This window comes from Lepidochelys olivacea, assembly GCF_965140295.1.
Source record: "Lepidochelys olivacea isolate rLepOli2 genome assembly, chromosome: 12".
In the NCBI taxonomy this organism is placed as follows: domain Eukaryota; kingdom Metazoa; phylum Chordata; order Testudines; family Cheloniidae; genus Lepidochelys; species Lepidochelys olivacea.
In genome coordinates, this window is record NC_140422.1 from 22,893,332 (window position 1) to 22,917,777 (window position 24,446).

The following is a 24,446-nucleotide window of genomic DNA, read 5'->3' on the forward strand; positions in this document are numbered from 1 at the left end:
ATTATCATGCACATTGTGTAAAGAGTTGTCACTTTGGATGGGCTATCACCAGCAGGAGAGTGAATTTGTGTGGGGGGGTGGAGGGTGAGAAAACCTGGATTTGTGCTGGAAATGGCCCACCTGATGATCACTTTAGATAAGCTATTACCAGCAGGACAGTGGGGTGGGAGGAGGTATTTTTTCATATTCTCTGTGTATAAATAAAGTCTGCTGCAGTTTCCACGGCATGCATCCGATGAAGTGAGCTGTAGCTCACGAAAGCTCATGCTCAAATAAATTGGTTAGTCTCTAAGGTGCCACAAGTACTCCTTTTCTTCATGCAAAGAAAGTGTCTGATTCTCATATAAGATAATTAAAACATATTTATAAATTGTTGCAAAAATAAAACTGCACATTAGGATGAACAAGTCTGAATTTAGCAAACATAAACATTCAAACTATTCAAGCTGCCTCACAAACATTATAGTACTTAAAAATAGACTACTGAAAATCAAATCTTTTTATTCAGGAACTTCCTCTGGTGGAACAACTTCTAGAAGCATCTGCAGGTGCATGGTGATGGGCCCTGAAAATAAGTTACTGTGGTTAGAGATGTTTAACACAAGTTTTAAAAAGCCTTTGGCAATGTTAACTATATATTTTAATTCAAGTTTACACCATTTCACTAACTTGAGTGTAATGTTGCATGCATAAGCATTTATTTCCCCCACTCTACAGATGGGGAAGACAAAACTTGCCCATGACCAAAGAGTAAATTGGTAGCAGATTTGGGACATAGGTGCTGAAACTGCAGCACACCCTGGCTTGAAGTGGTTTCCGTCATATACAGGCTTTACAGTTTGGTTCAGTGGCTCTTAGCACCCCCTCGTACAAATTGTTCCAGCACCCCTGATTTGGGATGTGAATTCAGAAATTCCAGGTTCCCAGTTTTGTGCTCATTATAGTAGATCACACTGCCTTTCATTATGTAATATAAAGTAGCTTTAGTTTTGTGGACAGATGAATTTATTTTTTTAAGGAATACCAATAATGTTGTGGGATTTATATCCTCTTAAAACCAGTCCTACTTTCCCTTTCAGTAATGTGTCATTTCATCTTCCATCTCCCCCAGAAAATAGATAGGAGTTGTACTTTTAAAGAAGACTACAAGTCACCTCATAAACAGACCTGCAGGGGCGCTGCTAAAACATAATCATTTTCCTCTCACTTTTTAGCATTGTTTCATACAGCAGTAGATCAAAGCACACTATGGAACTTTGAGTGCATTGTAGCAGGGTCCACATGTCCAATCAGTGCATGGCAAACTATTGCACTGTATATTTACCTCCCAGCTTGCCACACACTAACCCTCTGTACACAAGCCCTAAGGCTGTCATTTTAGTTTCCATTTCATGCTGTTAATTTTGTCTTTGTTAGACTGATGGTGAAGATATTAAATCTTGAAAGAGATCTGAGTGCAAGGTAAGTGCCAGAACAGAAAATAGCTAGGTGTGTTTAAAGTCACTTCAGTTACTGGCCAGGGCATTTCAAATTTATTTCGACTTCTAAATTACAAGATTTAAAAGGATATTGCCAATGGAAACTTAAGCTATTTTACATAACGTTGGCACTGATACGCTGATATGTATCACTTTGCAAAGCATTTTATGAACTAAATCTCATCAAATCTTATATTATCTCAATTTTTACACAGGAAGAAACTGAAGCAAAGATATAATGTGCCAAAGAGCTCTGATTTAGAATTCAATAGCTCCTAGCAACTTTTGCTATGCTTATATCAAAAGATCATGCCTCTCTCTCAATGTAAGTTAGATGTGATGGTTGAATATAAAGAGAATTTTACTCAGGGGAGAAAGGAATGGTTGCTACATCTTAGAGGTATCCTGTTGTATGCATTATTTAATAGAAATCTTTGTTTTCAAATCACCTGTAAAATATATACTTACTTGATATTTTTTGAGCCCAGTTGAATTTAAAATGAATGAAAAGGACATAAAATAAAAGTCCTCCAAGCATAAATAAAACACAGTAGAGATATGCCCATTCGGGTTCACTGATGATTGGAGCCAAAACTAGTAAAATGGAAACTATTGTCACTAAGATGGGAATGACGATAGGTATCTGTAATAGACAAAGCATAGAAGTATTCAGCAAATTCTGTGGCTATTTTTCCTTGATATTGCGTACCTTTACTACATATCTTATTGAATGTGAGAAGTTACTTTTACTGCCTTGTTTCTGATTTTTTAAAAGAATATTCAGAAGAGAGTTCATCAAATTAGCGGAGTGGTTGAGAGGGTCAGCAGCAGCCGAGGGTCAGTTTGGCTATGTCACAGACCAAGACTACTCTGGCAATGCTGTTGGTCCCAATGCTAGAACTGTAATGAATTCACTGTGAATCATAAATCTGAACTTCAGTAGGATGAACTCTCCAGGAGAGTGTTGCCCCCAACTCATTCTGACCTATCACAGTCACTCTGGTTGCAGCCTCCCACCCCTTCTTCATTATCTGCAGCTAGATTTCTTTCCTTTTCCCCGGTTTCAGAGTAGCAGCCGTGTTAGTCTGTATCCGCAAAAAGAAAAGGAGTACTTGTGGCACCTTAGAGACTAACAAATTTATTTGAGCATAAGCTTTTGTGATCTAGAGCTCACTTCATCAGATGCATGCCTCTGATGAAGTGAGCTGTAGCTCACGAAAGCTTATGCTCAAATAAATTGGTTAGTCTCTGTGGTGCCACAAGTCCTCCTTTTATTTTTTCCTTTCCCCCTCACCCTTTCACTGTGGCAGGCAGCAGAGGTGCGTCAGTATGGACAAGGTGCCAAGACCTGTACTTCTCTGACCCTCTGCCTGTCTCTGTTCATTCTCAAGGGAACAGCAAAAGGAACTATAACTAAGTAGTAGTTTCATGGGGCAAAATGATCTTCAAAGGAAGGGAATCGACTTCTCCAGTATGTTTTTCAGTATTCCAAACTCCGTGGACAAGTCCATGCCTTCATGTTAATGGGAGAAGGAATACCAATAGTGGAGAGCCACTTTTCTTACCATCATGAGGACCATGACTGGTTCATTTTTATTATGTTTAGAAATGTGTTCTAGTACTGAACTTACCTTGATTGGTCTTTTGAGCTCTTTTCTTGTAAATCTCATAACTATGAGTGCAAATACAGTCGAACCATAAAATATCCAGACAGCAAAACTAAAGTAGTTTATGAGTGTATTAATGTCTCCAGGGATGATATAAATAATAGCAATGGCACCCTAAAAATAAAATATGAGAATTAATGTGGACTTGATAAAAGATGGTCAGTGTAGCAAGGAAGAGTGGAGCTCTCACTTTTATGGAGGGCACAGTTTTACATTCAGACTGATCCCATACACAGTGAGTGTACATGTGTTTGCTCTAGTTTGTGGTGTAGATTCAGCAACAATTCAGCATACTTGGCACCCTTTCCTGAGAATGGCCTGATCCTGCAAATGTGTGCTTAATTTTGATTATGAGTAATTCCATTGAAGTCATGCTTGAAGTTCAGTATGCGCATAAGTGCTTGCAAGATATGTGCCAACATGATATAAATCTTCTTTCCTGCTTGTATAAACCTACTTGCTAAGCATGATGAAGTGTTTGTATTGATGCTACATATATACATAATGAATCTCTCAAATTTATGACAGTATGTCTAACACCTACTTTACAGGCATGAAAGTTTACAGGAGAAAAAATTCCTAGATTTCTTGTATTCACAGAAATCCTGGAGTGAGCCAGTTTGACCATCAAGACAACTTTACTCTACATAGCTGATTTTCATTGTCAGTACCCTACTTCTTCCCTTAAACTGACAGAGTTGCATTTTTACATTCCAATTCTATGAACTTTAAAACATGGAGAATCTCCATCTGGTATGGAGTTAGATTCAAGTTGAGCTGTTTTTATGTATTACATAGCTGAAATATTCTTTTATAAATCAAAAAGACTATTTCCCTGTATATGAAACCATATGTGCATGAAAATATGTGTAGGGATAACATGTTGAGATCACCATTGTGCCATTTGAAGAGCCAATGTAATTTCAGATCTGAGTATTTTTGATTTTTTTAGCTGAAAGTTTTATTTCTTTGCTTAGCATTCATACTTACATAAAATATGATAGCAGGTGCTGGGGTGAAACGTTTAATACTAATGTAAGACAGCACCTTTAGCATGTGCCCTTCACGACCTGCTACATAAACAAGTCTGACAAAACAAAAACATGTTAATCTGATTAGTGTAGCATCTACAAAGCTTCAAGTGGCTCTATTTTTCAGGTAACTCCGAATACTTAATATTCTTCACAGAGTAACATTTAACTATTAATATAGATGTCTTTTATATGGCTACATCTAACTAATATCTATATATGCCTCTCAAGTGCATCAAGCCTAATTTAATATTTTCTAGAGTGTAGGGAACCATCACACAGGTTGTGAAGGAGGAATTATAACTGCTTTCAAAACTCCATTGAGCACAGATGTGAAACTGGTTCATTAATTCAGAGCAAAACATTGTTTTCTTCTCCCTTAAAAAAAATTCATCATATAGAACTTTCAGCACAAATGTAATTTCACATTGTATGATTTTAGGGATTTAGAAACCTTGTGAAGTATGAGGTTTGGCAAACCTCTCAAATATTTGTACACGCACAAAACTAGTTCAAGTTCTAACCTCTTTAATTTTTGATTTTCAGGTGACTCTTACTTTTAAAGAATTGCTTTTTAGCTGACAGAAGCCTGTACTTGTTTACAGGCATTTTAGGAAAATGTTTAATTCCTTATTTTCAAACTTTCATAGCTACTGGTCCTTGCTGAGAATGGGCTACATAACTAAGTTTGTAGGTATTTTGTTCAATCATTTGTTTAAATTAAATCCTAGACTTAGAAGACATTATATAACTTTTACCTGTAAATCCTGTTATGTATTCTGCTATTTAGAGTTGAAATTTACCTGCCAGCAGTAAAACACGTCCCATTGGCTGCTCCAATTGTAGAAAAGACCACAAAGAGAGGAACTATCCAAGAAGCTGGATAAAGGACCCGATCCCCAAATGTCTGGGCCATAGAGGATTAAAATATAAACACGTTAATATGATATGTATCATTTTTCTACTTCGTAGTGTGTTCACTGGTGTGGGAACCAATCAGATATACAGTAAATGAATTTTTAAAATGTATTTTACCTTTCAAAAAATCAATATAATTTTACATAGCTTGTTTTTATCCCAAATTATTTTGCAAACTATGTACAATAATTATTTCACCTACCACTCTAATGAAAGAACCTTGACTACTAGAACACAATAGTTGTGTTGCTATGACCCAATACTACTATATAGCAGTTTAAGACAAGAATCTTAAGGGTATCACATCCAACTGAAAGTAGGGGGAATTTAGATACAGAACATATCAAACTGGAATCTGATCAAGATACCAGCACTAGCATCCTTATTTTTGCCAAAAGTGGCATGGAAACTTAAATATAGGTGAGGCTCAGGGCCTCTCTTATGTGTCTTATCACCAATGCCCACTAGCACTCCTTCTTAAGTACCCTATGTTTTCTGGGTAACCTACCATCCTGCCCTGACATTGCTTAGCTTTTGAGATCAAGTGAGATATTTCTGCAGGCTTATATTGTCAGTGTTGATCCAGTTTGATCAATTTAATAGTAGCTGATGTAATACCATTGATACAACTTAATAATATGTTGATAGGGACACTGAAGACTAGTAATCCTAAAATCAGACTACCTTGCTGTGTTTTAAGTAAAGTATGCATACACGTTACACCAATCTCTGCTCTGCAGCCATTTTTGTGAGTAGGCAGGATATTGAAATACACCAGAATCCAGCTCTCTAAAGGCAAGATTCCATTTGCTTGTACAGTGTTCATTGGTATATGGAGTATTTCTGCATAGGTGCTCTTCTTCACTGTGCAGAATGCAGCATGTCATGAATTGTTTGTTCTTTTTCCCCAGAACTAACATAGAGATGGGTACAACCAGGGATTCAGATGTTTACCAGTGAAAATAAAATTGTACCCCTCACTAACGCATTGTGGAGTAAAAGCATCACTAATCTGCAAATACACTGAAGATTTCCTGTAGAAGATGTCTCATGCATACTAAATTGTCACTTTCTACAAACTAATTTCAAAAAGATACTTTTATCTCTGTGGCATAATTAAAATATTGATAGAGTTTACAAATTTACAATGGTACTGAAAAATTCTTTCCTGAAAACTAAGAAAGTTAGGATTTTTTTATGATTTGGACTCAGCCCTGCAACAAAAATAGTGTCTCACTTGATACTTCTAATCACAAAATGAAAAGTGGCTTACCACAGCGACCGCCTGGGACTGCTGAAGTTCTGTTGACGTCATTATTGTGAAATATGAAATATTAATCAGAACATAGCAAACTGAAACCAATGGGATTCCAATGATTATAGAAAGTGGTAGATTTCTACAGAATGTAAAAACATAGTATCAGCATTTGTAAACCACTAGGCAGCTTTATTATAATGGACTGTAGGTGCTTTCCTATTTTAGTTCCAATTTAGGATTCTAAAAAAAGTCACAGGTATCTTAACTAGTAAATATTGTATATGAATCATGTTAAGACTGAAGGATCACTGTTCAGGACAATCCCATCTTTAGGAATTCAGTACCTGTGTTACTTATGCTATCATGGATGATTAAAATTGAAGGAATTTTTAAAATTTAAATTCCTTTTTCACCATTTATGCTATTTGTTCTCATTTTTCACTAAGTTGAGTAAAGTGCAATTCTAGTTGGGTATTCCTAGTGCATGTACTTTCTAGTTCTCATGTAATAACATAATAGCTATTCACTCATGGGATTGATGCAAAGGTGAGTCACTACTTCATACAAATTGGATCTGATTGCACCTGACCCACATGTATCTGGCAGAGTAGATCAATGTTCTGTGTGCTCTGACTAGAACAATATGTTATAATTACTTGATTTTCACAACTGCAAGGGAATGGGTAAATCCCGAACTCCCCTGTTTATATTTCCATTTAAAAGCAAACATTTTTGTTCCTCTTACAATTTGATTAAATCTGTTTTTACAAATTCTACATTTACTGGAATTCCTTTTTGCAGCCAGTACCTCAAGTAATCCATACTGATGGCTCCTCATGTTTCTGCAGGTGATTGGCAGGCAGCTGATACGTCAGAAGAAAAGGAGAGTCCCCTTCCACACGGGCAGAGTAGTGTTACTGTGCATAGAGCCTAGTTTCTGTTTTGCCTCATGCATGAGGAGCGTGATGTGCAGCTCCTAGCAGGGGCTTTCTTTCTTAGGAAGATGCATGCATGCACCAGTGTCATCAATGACATCTTCATCTTATGGACCCACTGGAAGGTCCTTGAAGAATTCCACCTGGATTTCAACAATTTTCAACCCACCATCAACCTCAGCCTGAACCAGTACACACCAGAGATCCACTTCCTGGACACTACAGTGCAAATAAGTGATGGTCACATAAACACCACCCTATATTGGAAACCTACTGACCGCTATACAGTAACTCCTCACTTAGTCATCCTGGTTAACGTTGTTTCACTATGTTGCTGATCAATTAGAGAACATGCTCGTTTAAAGTTGTTCAATGCTCTCTTATAATGTTTGGCAGCCACCTGCTTTGTCCACTGCTTGCAGGAAGAGCAGCCCGATGCAGCGAGCTGGGGGAAGCTTGGAACCAGGGTGGACCAGCAGTCCCCTATCAGCTCCCCACTCCCCTAAATTCCCTGTGCAGCAGCTGCCCAGCAGGCTATCAATTGCTGGTAGTTCAGCTGTTCCTCCCACCACTGCTGTGTGCTGCTCCTGCCCTCTGCCTTGGAGCTGTTTTAGGGAGCCTCCTGCTTGCTGTGCGGGGGCGGGGAAAGAGGGGTGCTAATGTCAGGGTGACCCCATCCCGTTGCTCTTGGCCCCCTGCCCCCATACCTTATCTCCACAGGGAAGGGGCACTACAGGGCTCAGGACAGAGGGAGCTTGCTGGTAGCAGCTGCTGTCTCAACTTGCTGATCTACTTAAAAAGGCAATGTACTTAGAGTGGGGTCAGTATACTTAAAGGGACAATCTGCATCTCTCTCTCTCACACACACACAGTCTCTCTCTCTCTTTCTCTCTGCCATGCTGTCTCCCCTTCCTCTATTCATGCTGCCTTGTAGAGTGTGAGGCTACATTAACAGTGTTTTAACTCTTGAGGGCTCAGGCAAGTGCTAGTTCATCATTTAGCAGTAAGGCACTCCCTGGGAAATATGCCACCCTCTTCCACCCTCAGATTGCACCACCTCAACCAAGCTTCACAATCATCATTGTTGTGTACAGTATTAAATTGTTTAAAACATATACTCTGTGTGTATAAATTGTAAATATATATAGTGATGGGGCAAGGCCAGATGGCTATAGAAAAGTAGTGAGAGATGCATATATTAGTCCCGGGCTCAACAAATCCCTGGTACCAGGATAAGTAAATGGCAGCTGCTCCAGGTCAATTAAGAAACCTGGGGCCAATTAAGAACTTTCCAGAAGGCAGGGAAGATAGCTAGGTTGATTGGGACACCTGAAGCCAATTAGGGGCTGGCTGAAACTAGTTAAAGGCCTCCCAGTTAGTCAGATGGGCGTGCATGTCAGGGGCTGTAGGAGGAAGCCGCACTATTGGAGGAATTGAGCAGTACAAACTATTTCAGGCGCAAGGAAGGAGGCCCTGAGGTAACGGTGAAGTAGATATTGGGGAAGTAGGCCAGGGAATTGTACGCATCCTATTTTCAAAAAGTCAGCTACCATAGCTGCTACTATTAGGGTCCCTGGGCTTTAGCCCAGAGTAGAGGGCAGGCCTGGGCTCTTCCCCTGATTAATCACTGAGACTGGGAGATAACAGAGACTGTGCGAGGGAGGGTTACTTGTCCTCACTTACCTTGCTGACTTATGATGAAAATGGCTTAGTAGGCTGTGACCCTTGCCTCTAGAGAGAGAAGGGCTACGTGGAGAGTCACAGTGAGCCTCTGAGGCTAGCAAAATCCACCAAGAAGCGCAGGACCCATGGAGACCAGGACAAGAGCTTTGTTGCTGTGTGTGTGTGTGTGTGTGTGTGTGTAAATTTAAAAAAAAAATATAAAATACAGTGTTGTCTGGCGAAAAAAATTTCCTTGGAACATACTCTTACCCCCCCCCCCCCACCATACCCCACCCCATTAATTCTTATGGGGAAATTGGATTCAGTTAACATTGTTTTGCTTAAAGTAGCATTTTTCAGGAACATAACTACAGTGTTACGTGAGGAGTTACTGTACTTACCTACATGCTTCCATCCAGGACACATCACATGATCCATTGTCTACAGCCAAGCCCTAAGATACAACCAAATTTGCTCCAATCCTTGGACAGAGACAAATACTTATAAGATCTTTATCAAGCATTCTTAAAACTACAATACCCACCTGGGGAAGTGAGGAAACAGATTGATAGAGCGAGATGGGTACCCAGAGGTCATCTACTACAGGACAGGCCCAATAAGGAAAATAACAGAACACCACTGGCCATCACATACAGCCCCCAGCTAAAACCTCTCCAGCACATCATCAGTGATATACAACCTATCCTGGAAAATGATCCCTCACTCTCACAGACCTTGGGAGGCAGGCTAGTTCTTGTTTACAGACAACCTCCCAACCTGAAGCAAATACTCACCAGCAACTACACACCACACCACAGAAACAGTAACCCAGGAACCAATCCCTGTAACAAACCTTGTTGCCTACTCTGTCCCTGTATCTACTCTAGTGATACCATCAGAGAACCGAACATCAGCCACACCATCAGGAACTCATTCACCTGCACATCTACTAATGTGATATATGCCATCAGGTGCCAGCAGTGCCCCTCTGCCATGTACATTGGCCAAAACGGACAGTCTCTACGTAAAAGAATAAACGGACAGAAATCGGACATCAGAAATGGTAACATACAAAAGCCAGTAGGAGAACACTTCAATCTTCCTGGACATTTGATAACAGATTTGAAAGTAGCCATACTTGAACAAAAAAACTTCAGAAACAGGCTTCAAAGAGAAACTGCAGAACTAAAATTCAGTTGTAAATTTAATACCATTAATTTGGGCTAGTATAGGAACTGGGAGTGGCTGGCTCACTACAAAAGCAAATTTCCCTCTCCTGGAATTGACACCTCCTCATCAATTATTCGGAGTGGACTACATCCACCGTGATTGAATTGGCCCTGTCAACACTGGTTCTCCACTTGTGAGGTAACACCTTTCTCTTCATGTGTCAGTATAATAATGCCTGCTTCTGTAATTTTAACTCCAGTCACTTCACTTTACTCTGAATAAGTGTTTTTTTACCCACGAAAACTTATGCCCAAATAAATCTGTTAGTCTTTAAGGTGCCACCGGACTCCTTGTTGTTTTTGTGGATACAGACTAACACAGCTACCCTCTGATTCTATTCTAAATTCAATAATCCCGGTTAATCCAGTATATTTTTAGAATTTTGGCGCAGAGGTTTTTTCCATCCTAGTTCAGCTGATTGGTACTGACATTTAGACCCCACTCATATGGATTACTGGGGCTACTTGCTGCAAAAAAGGGATATTGTCCCTTTTCTGTAAAATTGGTCTCTGGAGAGTAGCTCCAGTAGTCCATATGCCCATCTAGTCACTGTTGTTCCACATAGTTGGTGGTGTTGATAACCAATTCTGTTAGTGAATTAATTTTTGGGAAGTCACTCTCCTGGTCCTTCTGTGTGTACTAGCAGCAGTGACCTCTTGTGGTGAGAGCCTCTTCTTTTTTTGCACTGGCTGGCTGCCTGTCAATCACCTGTGAAGAAGTCAGGGTTACTAAACTTACACTTTGAGAAACCCATTTTCCAGGATGATAAATCTTTTTTTTAAATGGTCATTAATGTAACTATTGTGCACTCTTTAGATTTTCTAGGAGAAATGAGAAAGATAAGAAGCTTGATGCATGTGTCTCTAGACCTGCGATTACTTCTGAATGAACTTTTGGTAGTTTCTCTTGACTTCAGTGCACAACTTCTCACTCCTAATGGGAATTGTGTATATGCATTGAAGGGAATGATAAGTCTGTATTCAGGCAATTTTCTATACTATAGAGGGGCTTTCCCCACTATTTATTTCTATAATAATAAGATTGAAACCTCCCTGAAATCTGTGTGGATGCTAATCAGAAATTAAATTCTCTATTATATCCAAAGTAGCAGTCAGCAAGGGGATGGAAAAGAATTAATTAGCATGCATTCTCTGTACTCTTTGCATTGTAGAGTCATGGAAATGAATAATTAATTAGAGATGATTCACAAGTATACAGTATTGAATGTAAAAAAACAGAATAAATGCTAGTGAAATTATTCTTTTGTGAACAAGCACCAAAACTTTTGAGTGCCCAGTTCTTAACCAGAGAGAGAGAGAGTAAAATATGCAGCTGCTGTTAAGACTTCTAATGATCTGATTGTGGCATTAGAAATTCTGCCTTTTTTGCTTTCTGGGTTGTCTTTTGGTTGTCTCACCTGTAAGGATTTTTAAGTTCTTCTGTAATGTAATTGAGCTGATTCCTGCAAAAAAAGCCATTAGCATAATGTTACTTGTAATCAGATCCTGAAATGGCAAATTACTTGAAAATCAGATCTTTATTTCTGACATCACTGTTGCTGCTATTCAACCTCTAACAATTTAAAAAAAAAAAAAAAAAAAAGTAAACCTGGTAAGATCCTTAACTTAACCAAAGCATATGACATGGAATTAGATCTGGGTTCTATACCCAGCTCTGCCTCCGTTTCATTATATGACACTGGGCATATAAGTTTCTTAACCTCTCTATGCCTCACTTTTCTCATCTGTAATATGAGATGAATAGTGTCAATGGCATTGCAAGGTTTAGGGGTTTGGATTTTTTTGTAAGTACCCTGAGTAGAAGGGGCTGTAGCATAGTGTGCTGTTAAAGTGTATTGCTCAGGTAATGTGTAATTGCCAAAGTGTAAGAATCTAGCTAGAGTACTGCCAGTACATCACACAAATAAACTGCTTGGATTAATGCCAGGTTTTCAACAAAGCTCACATGCCACAAGGCTGCTTGTGACCTCCACAAGTTCTGGAAAACATGAATCTTTTCTAATAAAAACATTTGTACACCAGCTACAAACCTTAGTGCTAGGGTAACCATATTTCCCAAAGGGAAAATGGGACACCCCCAGCTGTTCGCCCGAGTGTGGGGCTAGCATCTCCACTCCACTCCCCCCCCCCCCCACATGTTCCTTTGACAAAAGTGGGCATTTGTCCTGTTTGCTCTTGCTAACTGATTGAGTCAGCAAGAGCAAATGGGACAAATGCCCACTTTTGCACCCCCCCGCACCCCGCCAAAAAAAGTTGGAACGGCCGGGACAGGGCTTAAAAAAGGAATGTATGGCCACCCTACTTTGTGCAAATACTATAATTTAGCAATGAAATAATGCAAGTTATATAATCTCTTATCCACAAAGCTTTCATGAAAACTTATAAAGTTTTTACAACCAAATAAATGACAAATTTCAAATATTCATTTTCATTAGACTGTGTTATTTTTAAACTAGACTGTTTTATGCTCATAATTGTAGAGGATTGAAACAGGTTTGTTTTTTTTAAATGCTTCTGTGATTGATAGAAATGTGAAAAGAATTGACAGTTATCTACAGATATTAGAGACCAATTTTCAAACCTGAGTGGCTAAAATTAAACATTCAACACAATATTTAGGCATCTAAATAAGCTTTAGGCTGTTAGCTAAATAATGGATTTAAGTACCTGACTTTAGGCATTTGAGTTTGAAAACCGAACCTTGAAAGATTAAGGTCCATATTCATCAAGGTGTTTGAGCATGTGCTTAAAGTTAGACGTGAGTAGTCCCTTACTCTGGTGCTTAAAATTAAGTATGTGCTTAATTACCTTGCTGAATAGGGAGCTAAATAAAGACTTTTCAAGGCTGAGTGAGAACAGTATTGATGTGTCACAGCTGAGTCAAGAAAAACAAAGCCTGCATTTTTGTAAGGTGCCTGACGTGGTGGTAGCCCAAACTGATGCCCCAGTCCTGCAAGGTGAATCATGCGCACAGACCCCTGCATACCTATGGTTTTCCTTGCAGGATCAAGGCCTGAAATGTGTAAACCCCTTCCTGGAAATCAAAAGAGATGATAATATATCCACATTGTTTAATATTAAATTTAATATTGTTTGTTTAAATATATTCAGAAAGTGTAGGCTTCTTGGATGGTTAAAATAATTAAGTATTGGGAAATACTATTCTGTAGTTTTATGTTGGACAGTGAGGAAATAATTTTATAAAATAAACCTATAAGCATTCAAATTTAATATATTTTAAACATAAAGCAGTCACTTTTAGCTAGAGCTTTGAAGTTTAGTGGGTAAACAGATGTGGGAATATGGAAATACTGTTTTGGACACTGGAGGGGTCCCTTTTTTTTGTTTAATACAAGACAAATGGAACATGAAATAAATAGTAATAAAAGATGAACCACATGGGTTGTAAAAATCCAGTGTGTTTTTCCCTAGTTCATGTCAAGAACTCATGCATACACTGTCTATAAATGTATCCATAGCCACATATATATTTGGCACTAATAAATTGCCCATATTGGCAATCATTACAGAGAGAGTACAGATTTTCATGTCTCTAGAGATGGTCCTGCCAGAGCAGGATTGAAGCAGTGTATAGAAGTTTGCACTATGTGCTACTCAGGATATATCTGTTCATTAAATTAAAAGAAGATTCAGTCTCAAGATCAGTCTGACATATTTCTTGAATACTAAAATTCACACAACTTCAGAAAAATGTTTTGTATGTGATGCTAGAGCGCGGAGGTTAAAAACCAAACTAACTTCCAAGTGAGATTAGGGCAATGGCTCAAATTTCTGAATGGAAATAATTTAAATGTATGGTCCTACATCTGCTTCACCCCCATAGTATCTGAGCACCTTAAGTCATGTATCATTGACCCTCTTGTGGTCTAGTCGGGTATCTTCCCGCTAAGGCATGGTGCTTTGTTTGATTTTATTTTAAGGTGGTAGAACTCTTTTTCCAATGCTCTCTACAATTATTCTCTATAAAAAGAAGTCAAACGTCAACTTTCCCAAATAAGACATTTAGGGCAGCTTTACAAGAAGAGATAAAATCAGTTAGACTCTTAAATAGTAACTGATAACAGTAATAAAAAAATCTTACCATCCATCATAGGCCCAGAGTCCATTATAAAATGCCAAACTGATAGAACCAGCAGAAATTTTAGCATCATTGAAAGAATTTTTAAAATTTTCTGTTTTTCCTGCAAATGAAACAACTGTGCTGAGGCAAAATGAAATAGTTCCTTTCATTCAGTGGTGACATTTCAGTATAAAATTTTATTTTGTATAGCACTTTGACAGTTAAAGTGAACACTTAAATAGTAATTTTTTCCTAATTGGTCTGTAACCATGAATTTTTCCCCCAGAACACTTTCCAGTTTATTCTGTTTAATCACTAAGAGTCTGATCCTGAGTGGTTGAGTGCCCTCAACTCTCATTAAAATCAGTAGGAGTTGAGGGCAGTCAACAGGATCTGGTGTCAAAACCATATTAAATTAAAATAATCAGATCATTGTTTGTTTGCTTTGTTTTTTCAGTGAATAATCCAATAGCAAGTCATGGCAGAAACAAAAGTACTCTCTAAGTTACAGTACTATATTTGTAAATCTAAAACCAACAAAAATTAAATTACCTTGTGCAAGGAGAACAAATCCACATACAATAATGATTATAACAATGATCATTTTAGCAGCAGTGAAAAAATTCTGAACGTAGCTCCCCAACTTCACACTCAGTGAATTCACTGTGGTAATAATCACTAGGGGAAATAAAAATGATATTTCTCAGTTTAAATGCCCTAGATCATAGAACTATAATAACTGAGTTTAAAGAAACATTCACAATATATTTTTTTATCTTAGGTTCAGACACCCAAATCTGTATATCTTGTTTCTTTCTTATATTGGTTTGTAAATTCCATGTAATTATTGCAATTTCCTGTATTTGATGGATTGTTCTAAAGAATGAGAACAATTTTCTGAAAATTTCTGAGGAATTTCTTGGCAGTCTCTCTTGAAAAATATTTTTAAAAGTTGGGGTAATTTTTGATCTAGAAAAGAAAATATAAGCTTGGTCCATTTTTTTTCTTTTCATTCTTTCCCACAGAGACACATGCTTCTGATCTATACATCCTATTACTGAGTATGAGCTAACTGCATAAGGAAGAAACCTGATTGTTTAGACCTTCTTACCCTAGAAGTGAAGCTTCCTTTAAGTTAAACCCACCCTTTCTATCAGTGTTATCAGAGACATTAGATATATTAGGTATTAGTCATCAAGTCTAGCCTTCTTCCAATGCAGAATTGTTCCAATTTATACAGTTTTCTTTCTGATTTTCTAGTGATTTATACATACTAGATTTTAATATTTAAAAGATGAGGCTCCTGCTACTTTCCTGGAAAAATAATTCATGAATGCTACACAGTTTCATAACTCAGCCCTCTTTAAAAAAAAAATAGGGATCTTACCAATGACAGCTGCTGCAAGGCACTTAATGACTACTACGGGTGGCTCACAGCCTGGGTAAAAAGGTGCTGCAGCATATTCTGCAAAGCTGAGAGAAATGATAGCAAATGAACTGGGTTTGATGACCAATAAACTAGTCCAGGAAAACAAATATGCTGGAATAGGACCAAATGCTTCCATAAGGTAAGGATATTCTCCCCCTGATTTTGTGATCATTGTGCCTAGCTCAGCATAACATAGCGCACCTGAACAAAAAGAAGAAAATCCAGTTAATAGTCAAGTGCTTTTAGTTCATACACTTCTTTAAGCTGTTTGGTTTTACTTAGCTCATTAAATTTTATAATATAAAATTAAGGAAATGGCTATAAACACAGCCTATATTTCATTATATTTGTGTAACAAGTAAATAGTAACCGAATTTAAAAAAAAATAAGAATTTGCCGAAGGCAGTTCCATAATTTAGAAAATTATTGAAAACTAACAAGTTACTGATTCGATTTTATAATTATGAGTGCCTAATTTGGGACACTCTTTGCACACTCAATTTGTAAACAATTCTTGCTAACTTAACTGTGTTTAGTTGCTTAGAACTGAATGCAATATTCTGGACCTCCTCACTCCATGATGTCTGTACAATTAGTTCAAAATTGTATTGTAATTTTTGCTCATTTATCTCATTAGAAACTCATGGCTTATTTGCTTTACATTATAGCAAACTCATTTTAAATTATTATGTACTCAGAATTTGAATCTGTAACATGAAACTTAGTCCTAACCTATTCTTTTGGATTAATTCCTTGTTTTTTAAACCCTTTATTATACTGGATTTTCAGGTAGTTTAAGATATCTTTGGCAAATATTTCTATTTTAGTTTTCTGTTTAGAAACTCAGAATTCTATTAGGAAACAACAGCCTAAAGGAAAACTGCACCCAGTACTGCTCAGTAGTTTGAAAACGGGAAAAAATGCAGCACAAGTCACAATGCACAAGGAAGGGTTGCTTTCAAATACAGTTGGCATTTCTGAACTTATTGCTCAGGAATGGCAACTTGCTGAAAGTTGCATCACTTTTTCTCAGAGCCCAACAATAAGAAACTATAAATTTAAGGCCAGTTTTCATGTTTAACATTTTATATAAATATTACCTATTTAAGGCCAGATTTCAAAAACTAGCCTCTAATTTTGCACCTGCAAACAGGCTTTGTGCAATGAAATTGTGGCGTAGGTATACACTATAGGCCTGGTTCTGCTCCCATTGAAATTACTGGGTTATTTTGCCGTTGACTTCAATGGGAGCAGAGTATGTCTTGTTTGTGCTCCCATGTGGTGGGATATGCAAAATAGGAGGCCAGATCTAAAGGTCAAGTAAAAATTTGACTTGTACAATTTTCTTCTAATACTTAATGTTCTATAAACTGCTTAATTTGTGGTAAGTTTTTGCCCAACCACTGGGCACAGTGGCTGGCTAACATTTTGGTTTTATGTGAGCAGAACCATTTAATTTTCACAATGGAATGCAAGAGGAAAACTGGAAATATAAAGACTTTTCCTTTCTTTTGCTTACCTAATGTAGAAAGAATTCCGCAGGCTGCCCAGATGACTAAACAAGGCCCCACAGCTCCAACACTGACAAGTACTGACTTCGGAGAAATAAAGATGCCTGAGCCAATAACTGTACCAACAATAATGCAGATCCCACTGATCAGGCCCACCTTGAAATGAATGAGATATTCCAGTAAGGTAACTTAATATGAACTTCTTGTGCTGTTTTACCTTATGTGGTTAAATGAGAGAGAGCAGTCACCATTAGTAATTTTTCTGGCACCACACATGCAGCTTCTATTTATTGATCTATTGAGAGACATGCACACAACTTAACTGCATATCTGCTATTTTTAGGATATGTTCACATGCCATAATACAGCATAATGGCCACCTTTCTCAAAAACACAATATGACCTTGTGTATCTAAACAGATACAATAAACTGAAATGGCAAAAGACAACAGTACACCTCAGTGATCGTTGGCAAATATTTATGGGCCATAGATCGCTGCTATGCAAAATAGTTTTGAATTTATTCATCAGGCTTCTGTTTTTAGAATAGTTCTGAAATTACTTCTGTAATTTGAGATGCTTTTTGTTTTAAACAAGATGTATGTTTCCTAGTACAAAGCACACATCATATTGATAGTTGTCAGAATTCACTATAGAAAAACAGGGCCATGCTGAGGGAAAATAAAAAATTAGAGAGTTGTGCTCAGTTGATGAGAGTAATTAGTTACTGGTTTGTGGAATCAGAAATCTACACGGTTAAAATTCTAAGAAGCCTGATCAGATCCTGATCAGACAAGACATAGATATTAGTTTTGGTCAGTGGAATTTACTAACTTTGCTCTCCTCTGATATCAGAGTGGGCACTACAGTAACTCCTCACTTGAAGTCGTCCTGGTTAACCTTGTTTCGTCGCTGATCAATTAGGGAACATACTCGTTTAAAGTTGTGCAATGCTCCCTTATAACATATGCATCCGATGAAGTGAGCTGTAGCTCACGAAAGCTTATGCTCAAATAAATTGGTTAGTCTCTAAGGTGCCACAAGTACTCCTCTTTTTTTTGTGAATACAGACTAACACGGCTGTTACTCTGAAACCCTTATAACATTGTTTGGCAGCTGCCTGCTTTGTCCACTGCTTGCAGGAAGAGCAGCCCGTTGCAGCTAGTTGGTGGGGGGCTTGGAACCAGGGTGGACTGGCAGCCCCCCCCTCAGCTCCCCGCTCCCCTAAATTCCCTGTGCAGCAGCTGCCCAGCAGGCTACCAATTGCTGGGAGTTCAGCTGTCCCTCCCCCCACTGCCTGTCCCCTGCCTTGGAGCTGCTCCCAGGAGCCTCCTGCTTGCTGTGCAGGGGAGGGAGGAAGAGAAGTGCTAAAGCACACTTCTCAGGGTGTCCCTCTCTCCTCTACTCCTGACCCCTGCTTACCCCTTCTCCATATAGAGCAAGATGGGGACAGGACAGGGCTCAGGAGGAGAGAGCTTTCTGGTGGCAGCTGCTGTCTCAACTTCCTGATCTTTTTAAAGGCAATGTACTTAGAGTGGGGTCAGCGTACTTAAAGGCGCAATGCGCATCTCTCTCTCTCCCACACACAGGGTGTGTGTCTCTGTCTGCCATGCTGTCTCCCCTCCCTCCATTAGTGCTGCCTTGTAGTGTGTGAGGCTACATTAACAACGTGTTAACCCTTGAGGGCTCAGCCAAATGCTAGTTCATCATTTAGCAGCAAGGCATTTCCCCAGGAAATATCCCACTCTCTTCCACTCTCTAACTTCACCACCTCAACCAAGCTTCACAATCATCATTGCTGTGTACCGTATTAAATTGTTTGTTTAAAACTTACACACATATATATACACACAGTATATGTGTGTATATATATAAAATATAGTTTTTTGTCTGGTGAAAAAACTTTCCCTGGAACCTAACCCCCCAACCCCCATTTACATTAATTCTTATGGGGAAATTGGATTTGCTTAACATCGTTTCGCTTAGTCACATTTTTCAGGAACATAACTACAATGTTAAGTGAGGTGTTACTGTATAAGGGCAGGTAAATTTAAAAGTAAATATTTGGAAAATTAGCTGTTCTATGATCTTTTGCTTACCCCATGACTACTGGTTGCTTTATTGACAAGGAGACAAGCAGACTTTTGATGTGAGGCAGAGCCTGGCTAATATAGATTTCCCCCTCCCATGGAAATTTGATAATTTATGTCACCATTCTAACAATTTCACAGCTGATAACTATGGTAGAAACATGGGACTGTGAGCAGATCTTAAGCTGAGTGTTGCTACATTTCTCTACAAATCTGATCTGTTCATTGAACACAATGCGCAGAAACCCTTCCCTGATACTGTGTTCGATAGTTGCTACTTTCAGACCAAGAATATGTTCTGTGGTCATTGGGTAGGATTCCATTTAGTTTCTGTATCTTGATCATGCTATTGAAGTGGAAGATTTTTACTCGTTTGGATTTTGGCCAGAGTCAACAGTTTCGGTGGATAGTTAAGGAACATGGTATCCTAACATACTGTTCCAGCATGCCTGTTTCGTGATGTTCAGGGCCAAAAAACCCTCTTTGCAATCCTGTTACTTTCATTCACTTTGTCTTCTATTAAGTGAGAACAAAATGCTATTAAAGTTTTCATTATATTGTTACTGTTGTCTGCAATAAAAAGCCATGTGTGAGATCCTGTGATGTGTTCCAAACATTAATCAGACATACTGGCCAGTACTGAATTTTTCTCACATTGCAGTATTTCAGGATTATCTCTTGTTCTAACAGCTGACAATCTAAAATTAATTTAAGGATGATTACAGGGCACTTTGCTTATTTGTTTGCAGCATTAAAACTGAACCTATTAACTGCATAATTTACAGCTTACAGTGTGCTACGCATTCACCTTTACCCTTACTAACTGTAGTTATGTCTTCAGTGGGGAGCAGAACAAACATATATATATATATATATTCCTATCTCTAAAAGAGCACCCCCATGCTTGTTTCTCATGTGAAACTTATTGCACACCAACTATTAAATGGTATAAGCACTGTTTGGAGTATTCTAATATACATCATCAATTTGTAACCATTGACACTAGAAAAATGTGTGAGTTGAATACTGTGGTTTCTGTATTAGTGTGCAGCTTTCTGGAGGTGGCAAAGGTGGAAATGTTTACCTTTATAACCAGATTGACTTGAACACTTCAGTCTTCTCCAGCATTGCATCCATATTTTGAGAATCCTTAGCTTTTGCTGGTGTTTGAAGCAAATAGCCATACCTTTGTTAAATGCTAATCTTGCTTGAAGGATGTAAGTTGTACGGTACCGGGCTTGTTACAAGTTAAAGGGTCTGATCTTGCAAAGTACTGAGTGCTCTGAACTCCTATGAAGTGGACAATGGAAGTTGAACTTACTCAGCAGGGAGCTCAGGGCAGGGAGTTGGGTTGCGGGGTACAGGAGGGGTTCAGGATGCGGGCTCCGGCCCAGTGCTGCTTACCTGGAGCAGCTCCGGGGCGGCAGCGGCACGCACCGGGGCCAGGGCAGACTCCCTGCCTGCCCCGGCCCCACACTGCTCCGGGAAGTGGCCGGTAATGCAACCCTACAGCCCCTGGAGGAGAGGGGGCAGAGGGCTCCGCGTGCTGCCCTTGCCTGTGGGTACCTCCCCTGAAGCTCCAGTTGGTCGCAGTTCCCCATTCCTGGCCAATTGGCGCTTCAAGGGGAGGTACCCACAGGCAAGGGCAGTGCATCAAGCCCTCAGCCCCCTTCCCCCAGGGGCCATAGGGATGTGGTGCCTGCCACTTCCTGGAGTGGCATGGCCCGGGGTGCCACAGGGGTGGCAATTCCGCTAGCTGGATCCAAAGCTCTGAGGGGCCAGATCCCGCCCACAGACTGTACTTTGCCCACCCCTGAGTTAGATGAACACACCATTTTTTTTCTTGTAATCAATGGGAACTTTGATTTATGGCTAGAGCTGGGAGACAACAATTTTTGAGACTTCAGAAGTTTTCCTGTTCCACATCAGACCTAAACCTTTTACATTTTTTAGAGAGAAGGAGGGAGAAAGAGTCACCTAAATAGACAGTAGCCTGGGATGTGGGAGACCCAGTTTCAAGTCCCTTCTCTACTTGATTTGCAGTTGGGACATGAACCTAAGTCTCCTACACCCCAGATAAGTGCCCGAAACACCAGGCTGTGTGTCTTTTTCAATCTCTCGTGTTGGAGTTGTTCCACTTCACATCAATAAATATTCATTGTGTCAGAGAGAGGACTACTATATAGTCAAATGGCTAGAGCTTTCACCTGGGATATCAGAGAGACAGGTTCAAGTCCCCACTCCAAATCAGGAAGAGAGCGTATTTAAATCTGGGTCTCCCACATCCCAGATGAGTGCCCTAACCACCAGGCTATTGGCTATTCTGGAGGTGTCTCACCTATATGGGCTTGAGAGAGTTTCCCAGCAAAAGTTTTATCAAAAATTGATACATTCCCATGAAAATTTTTGGTTTTGATGAGTCAGCATTTTCTGCCAGAAAATGTTGTGTTTGAAAATTCTTGACCAGTCCTACTTATTACTAACATAGAAATCAACCACAACTTCTCTGAAATACTTATGTTTCTCTGTTACATTTAGCATTGCTATACAACCCTCTTATTAAGGTAAATATTTCAGAAAACATTCTTGCCTCTTTCTGTAGATTCATAGTTTTAGATTCTTTACTTTGGATGGATTGTTCATCTCTTTCCCTGTTAGTCTCTCCTTTTCTTTTTCTCATGTTTTCTTCACCCATTTGACTTATTGATATGTTGAGATATCTATAGATATAAAACAGAACTAACAAATATTTAGCTTTATTTTACTATTATATACAATCAGATTAATAGACAAATATGAATTGGAACATTTTACAAAAACTACCCCCCCCCCCCGATGTTCTGGTTTAACTTGGATTTAAACTTGGAGAGTGGTCAGTTTGGATGAGCTATTACCAGCAGGAGAGTGAGTTTGTGTGTGTATGGGGGTGGGGGGGTGAGAGAACCTGGATTTGTGCAGGAAATGGCCCAACTTGATTATCATGCACATTGTGTAGAGAGTTGTCACTTTGGATGGGCTATCACCAGCAGGAGAGTGAATTTGTGTGGGGGGGTGGAGGGTGAGAAAACCTGGATTTGTGCTGGAAATGGCCCAATTTGATGATCACTTTAGATAAGCTATTACCAGCAGGACAGTGGGGTGGGAGGAGGTATTGTTTCATATTCTCTGTGTGTATATAAAGTCTGCTGCAGTTTCCACGGTATGCAGCCGATGAAGTGAGCTGTAGCTCACGAAAGCTCATGCTCAAATAAATTGGTTAGTCTCTAAGGTGCCACAAGTACTCCTTTTCTTTTTGCAAATACAGACTAACACGGCTGTTACTCTGAAACTTTACAAAAACTGAATCTATTTTTCCCCCAGCAGTAAAAACTCATTTTTCAAAAGGGTAGATGCACAAACTTATGCATATTGGTACATCTCCTTTGCACCTTCAATTACCTCCATTAACAGATGCATAAATATTCATTAGTTCAAGATTCATGGTAATTGGACACTCAGACTAGGCACACAAATGTGGACTATGTTGTTTCCCAGAAAGTTTAAGTAACATATTGTCAACTGATGAAGCAAGTTGCAATTTAGGAGAGATCAGATTCTGGTACTCCCAAACCTAGTCAAGTAAAAATTCCAATCTGATCCTAAATCTAAATTTCTGGAAATCAAAATGTTGAAGATAATTTTGCAGTTGCACTTTAATACATTTAGTGTCTGGTGTTTTAACTACCCATGTTTCTTGGTCAATGTTTTGTATATGGTGAATAATACTACATAGCGGTTCTATAGTACTTTAAATATAGGGCGATAGACTTCCCCATTTTATAGGGAAAGTCCTGATATTTGGGGCTTTGTCTTATATAGGCACCTATTTCTTCCCTCCCACCCCCTCCGGGGTCCTGATTTTTTTTTTATACTTGCTGTCTGGTCACCCTATTTAAGTATTCAAAACACTGTGCCAGTAGTAACTATTTCAGCTCAATGATCCAAAAAAGTTTTTCATGAGAAGGTGTTACAAATCAAAAGAATGCCTCTGCGTGTGATTACCAATAGCAGCAATGTCTGTTAAGAAACACTTCGTCTGCTAATCTGATGGACTAGTTTAAAAAAGCTCCAAATAACTGTAACTGACCCAATGAAATAGTCAGGCTTCAATGAAAATGTTGCCTGCATAAGGATTGCAGGACTTGGGCCCTCAGATCTTATTACAGTTCTGTGCCTTACTCCCTACCTGAGAGAGAACTTTATTGAGAGTATTAGTCTAAAACATTTTTTAGAAATGTGTACTTACCTTATTTCTTTGTATTTGTCATAAATCTGGCCACAGAGCTCTTTGTGTAGCGTGTTTCTGCACCGCTCCAGTTAGATTTAAGAGTTAATCAGCAGGGAATGTCATGTCTGAAGGCTGAATATCAGAAGAGGAAGAATCTTAAGTACAGAGGTTATAGAAGGTAATTATTAAACAAAAACAAATTATTAGACAAGAAGCTTTAAGATATGAATCCAAGGTAAACCAACAGTCCAATTAGTTTGTTTGTAAAAACCTCATTGGTTTGATCCATTTCTATGTACGAATTGTTTCTATTAATGTTTTGCCAGCATCTAAGTATTTTATTACATAGTGAAAGTAACCTGAGATTCTGGTAAATTAAGTTGTTGTTTTTTTAACGTGCCAAGGTCTTTCTAATTCATAAACTTTGGGGAAAGAGAATTTTGGAAGTGATTATTTTACTATTGTGGCCACTTATTGTTTACTGTACTGAGGGAGTTCTGCAGATGTTAACTGTATAGAAGTTGTTCATTTATTTTGTCTTTGAGTTCGGAGAGTGTTAGCAGAAGCCTTCAATTTTTTTCATTAAATTTAAGACAGCTGAGTGGGCAGGTTGAATTCTTTTCATTCTTAATTCCAATTAGATTCTTCATTTTTCTAAATGTTTAAACTGCTTTTAAGAAAAATATGATTTTAATTTTTCTACAAATGTGTATCCAGGCAGAAAGCATGATTTTTCTAAAGATTGAAGGACTCTTTCACTCATTCCTGCCATAATTCTTTAAACTCACAAAACAAAGATTACTTTAAAAACTCCGAGTCTAGGTGCCACTTTACACCACACATTTGAAAGTATGCAAATGCATAGTTAG

The 24,446-nt window shown here is 38.7% G+C and overlaps 1 protein-coding gene and 1 long non-coding RNA gene across 3 annotated transcripts in view; one reads left to right on the forward strand and one right to left on the reverse strand.

The window, feature by feature from the left end:
* Positions 1-481: 481 nt before the first annotated feature.
* Positions 482-23,713, reverse strand: SLC7A9 (solute carrier family 7 member 9). 2 transcript variants are annotated; one of them, XM_084645039.1, is made up of 13 exons: positions 23,596-23,713; positions 21,901-22,030; positions 17,229-17,376; positions 15,668-15,910; positions 14,833-14,958; positions 14,302-14,401; positions 11,597-11,641; positions 6,368-6,491; positions 4,980-5,083; positions 4,136-4,232; positions 3,110-3,259; positions 1,947-2,121; positions 482-565 (listed from the first exon to the last, which is right to left on the reverse strand). In XM_084645039.1, the coding sequence occupies exons 2-13, from the start codon at positions 22,003-22,005 to the stop codon at positions 501-503; spliced, it is 1,482 nt and encodes a 493-aa protein (XP_084501165.1). In that variant the 5' UTR covers positions 22,006-22,030; positions 23,596-23,713; the 3' UTR covers positions 482-500. The 2 variants fall into 2 exon arrangements, with proteins under 2 accessions (XP_084501165.1, XP_084501166.1); XM_084645040.1 differs by having other exon boundaries at positions 21,901-22,049.
* LOC311529234 overlaps positions 17,264-24,446 on the forward strand; it is a 51,370-nt gene continuing 44,187 nt past the window's right edge. The window contains exon 1 of the long non-coding RNA XR_014713801.1: positions 17,264-17,404. This is a non-coding gene — a long non-coding RNA (uncharacterized lncRNA). The remainder of the gene's footprint in view (positions 17,405-24,446) is intronic.

Excerpts from the sequence above, each read along its gene's own strand:
- SLC7A9 (XM_084645039.1), bottom strand. The coding sequence starts at position 22,005 with ATGGGTGAAGAAAACATGAGAAAAAGAAAAGGAGAGACTAACAGGGAA. Across the intron at positions 4,233-4,979 it reads ACGTGTTTTACTGCTGGCAG|ACTTGTTTATGTAGCAGGTC; the intron begins GTAAATTTCAAC and ends TTGTTTTGTCAG. Across the intron at positions 566-1,946 it reads CTGGGCTCAAAAAATATCAA|GGCCCATCACCATGCACCTG; the intron begins GTAAGTATATAT and ends ACTTATTTTCAG.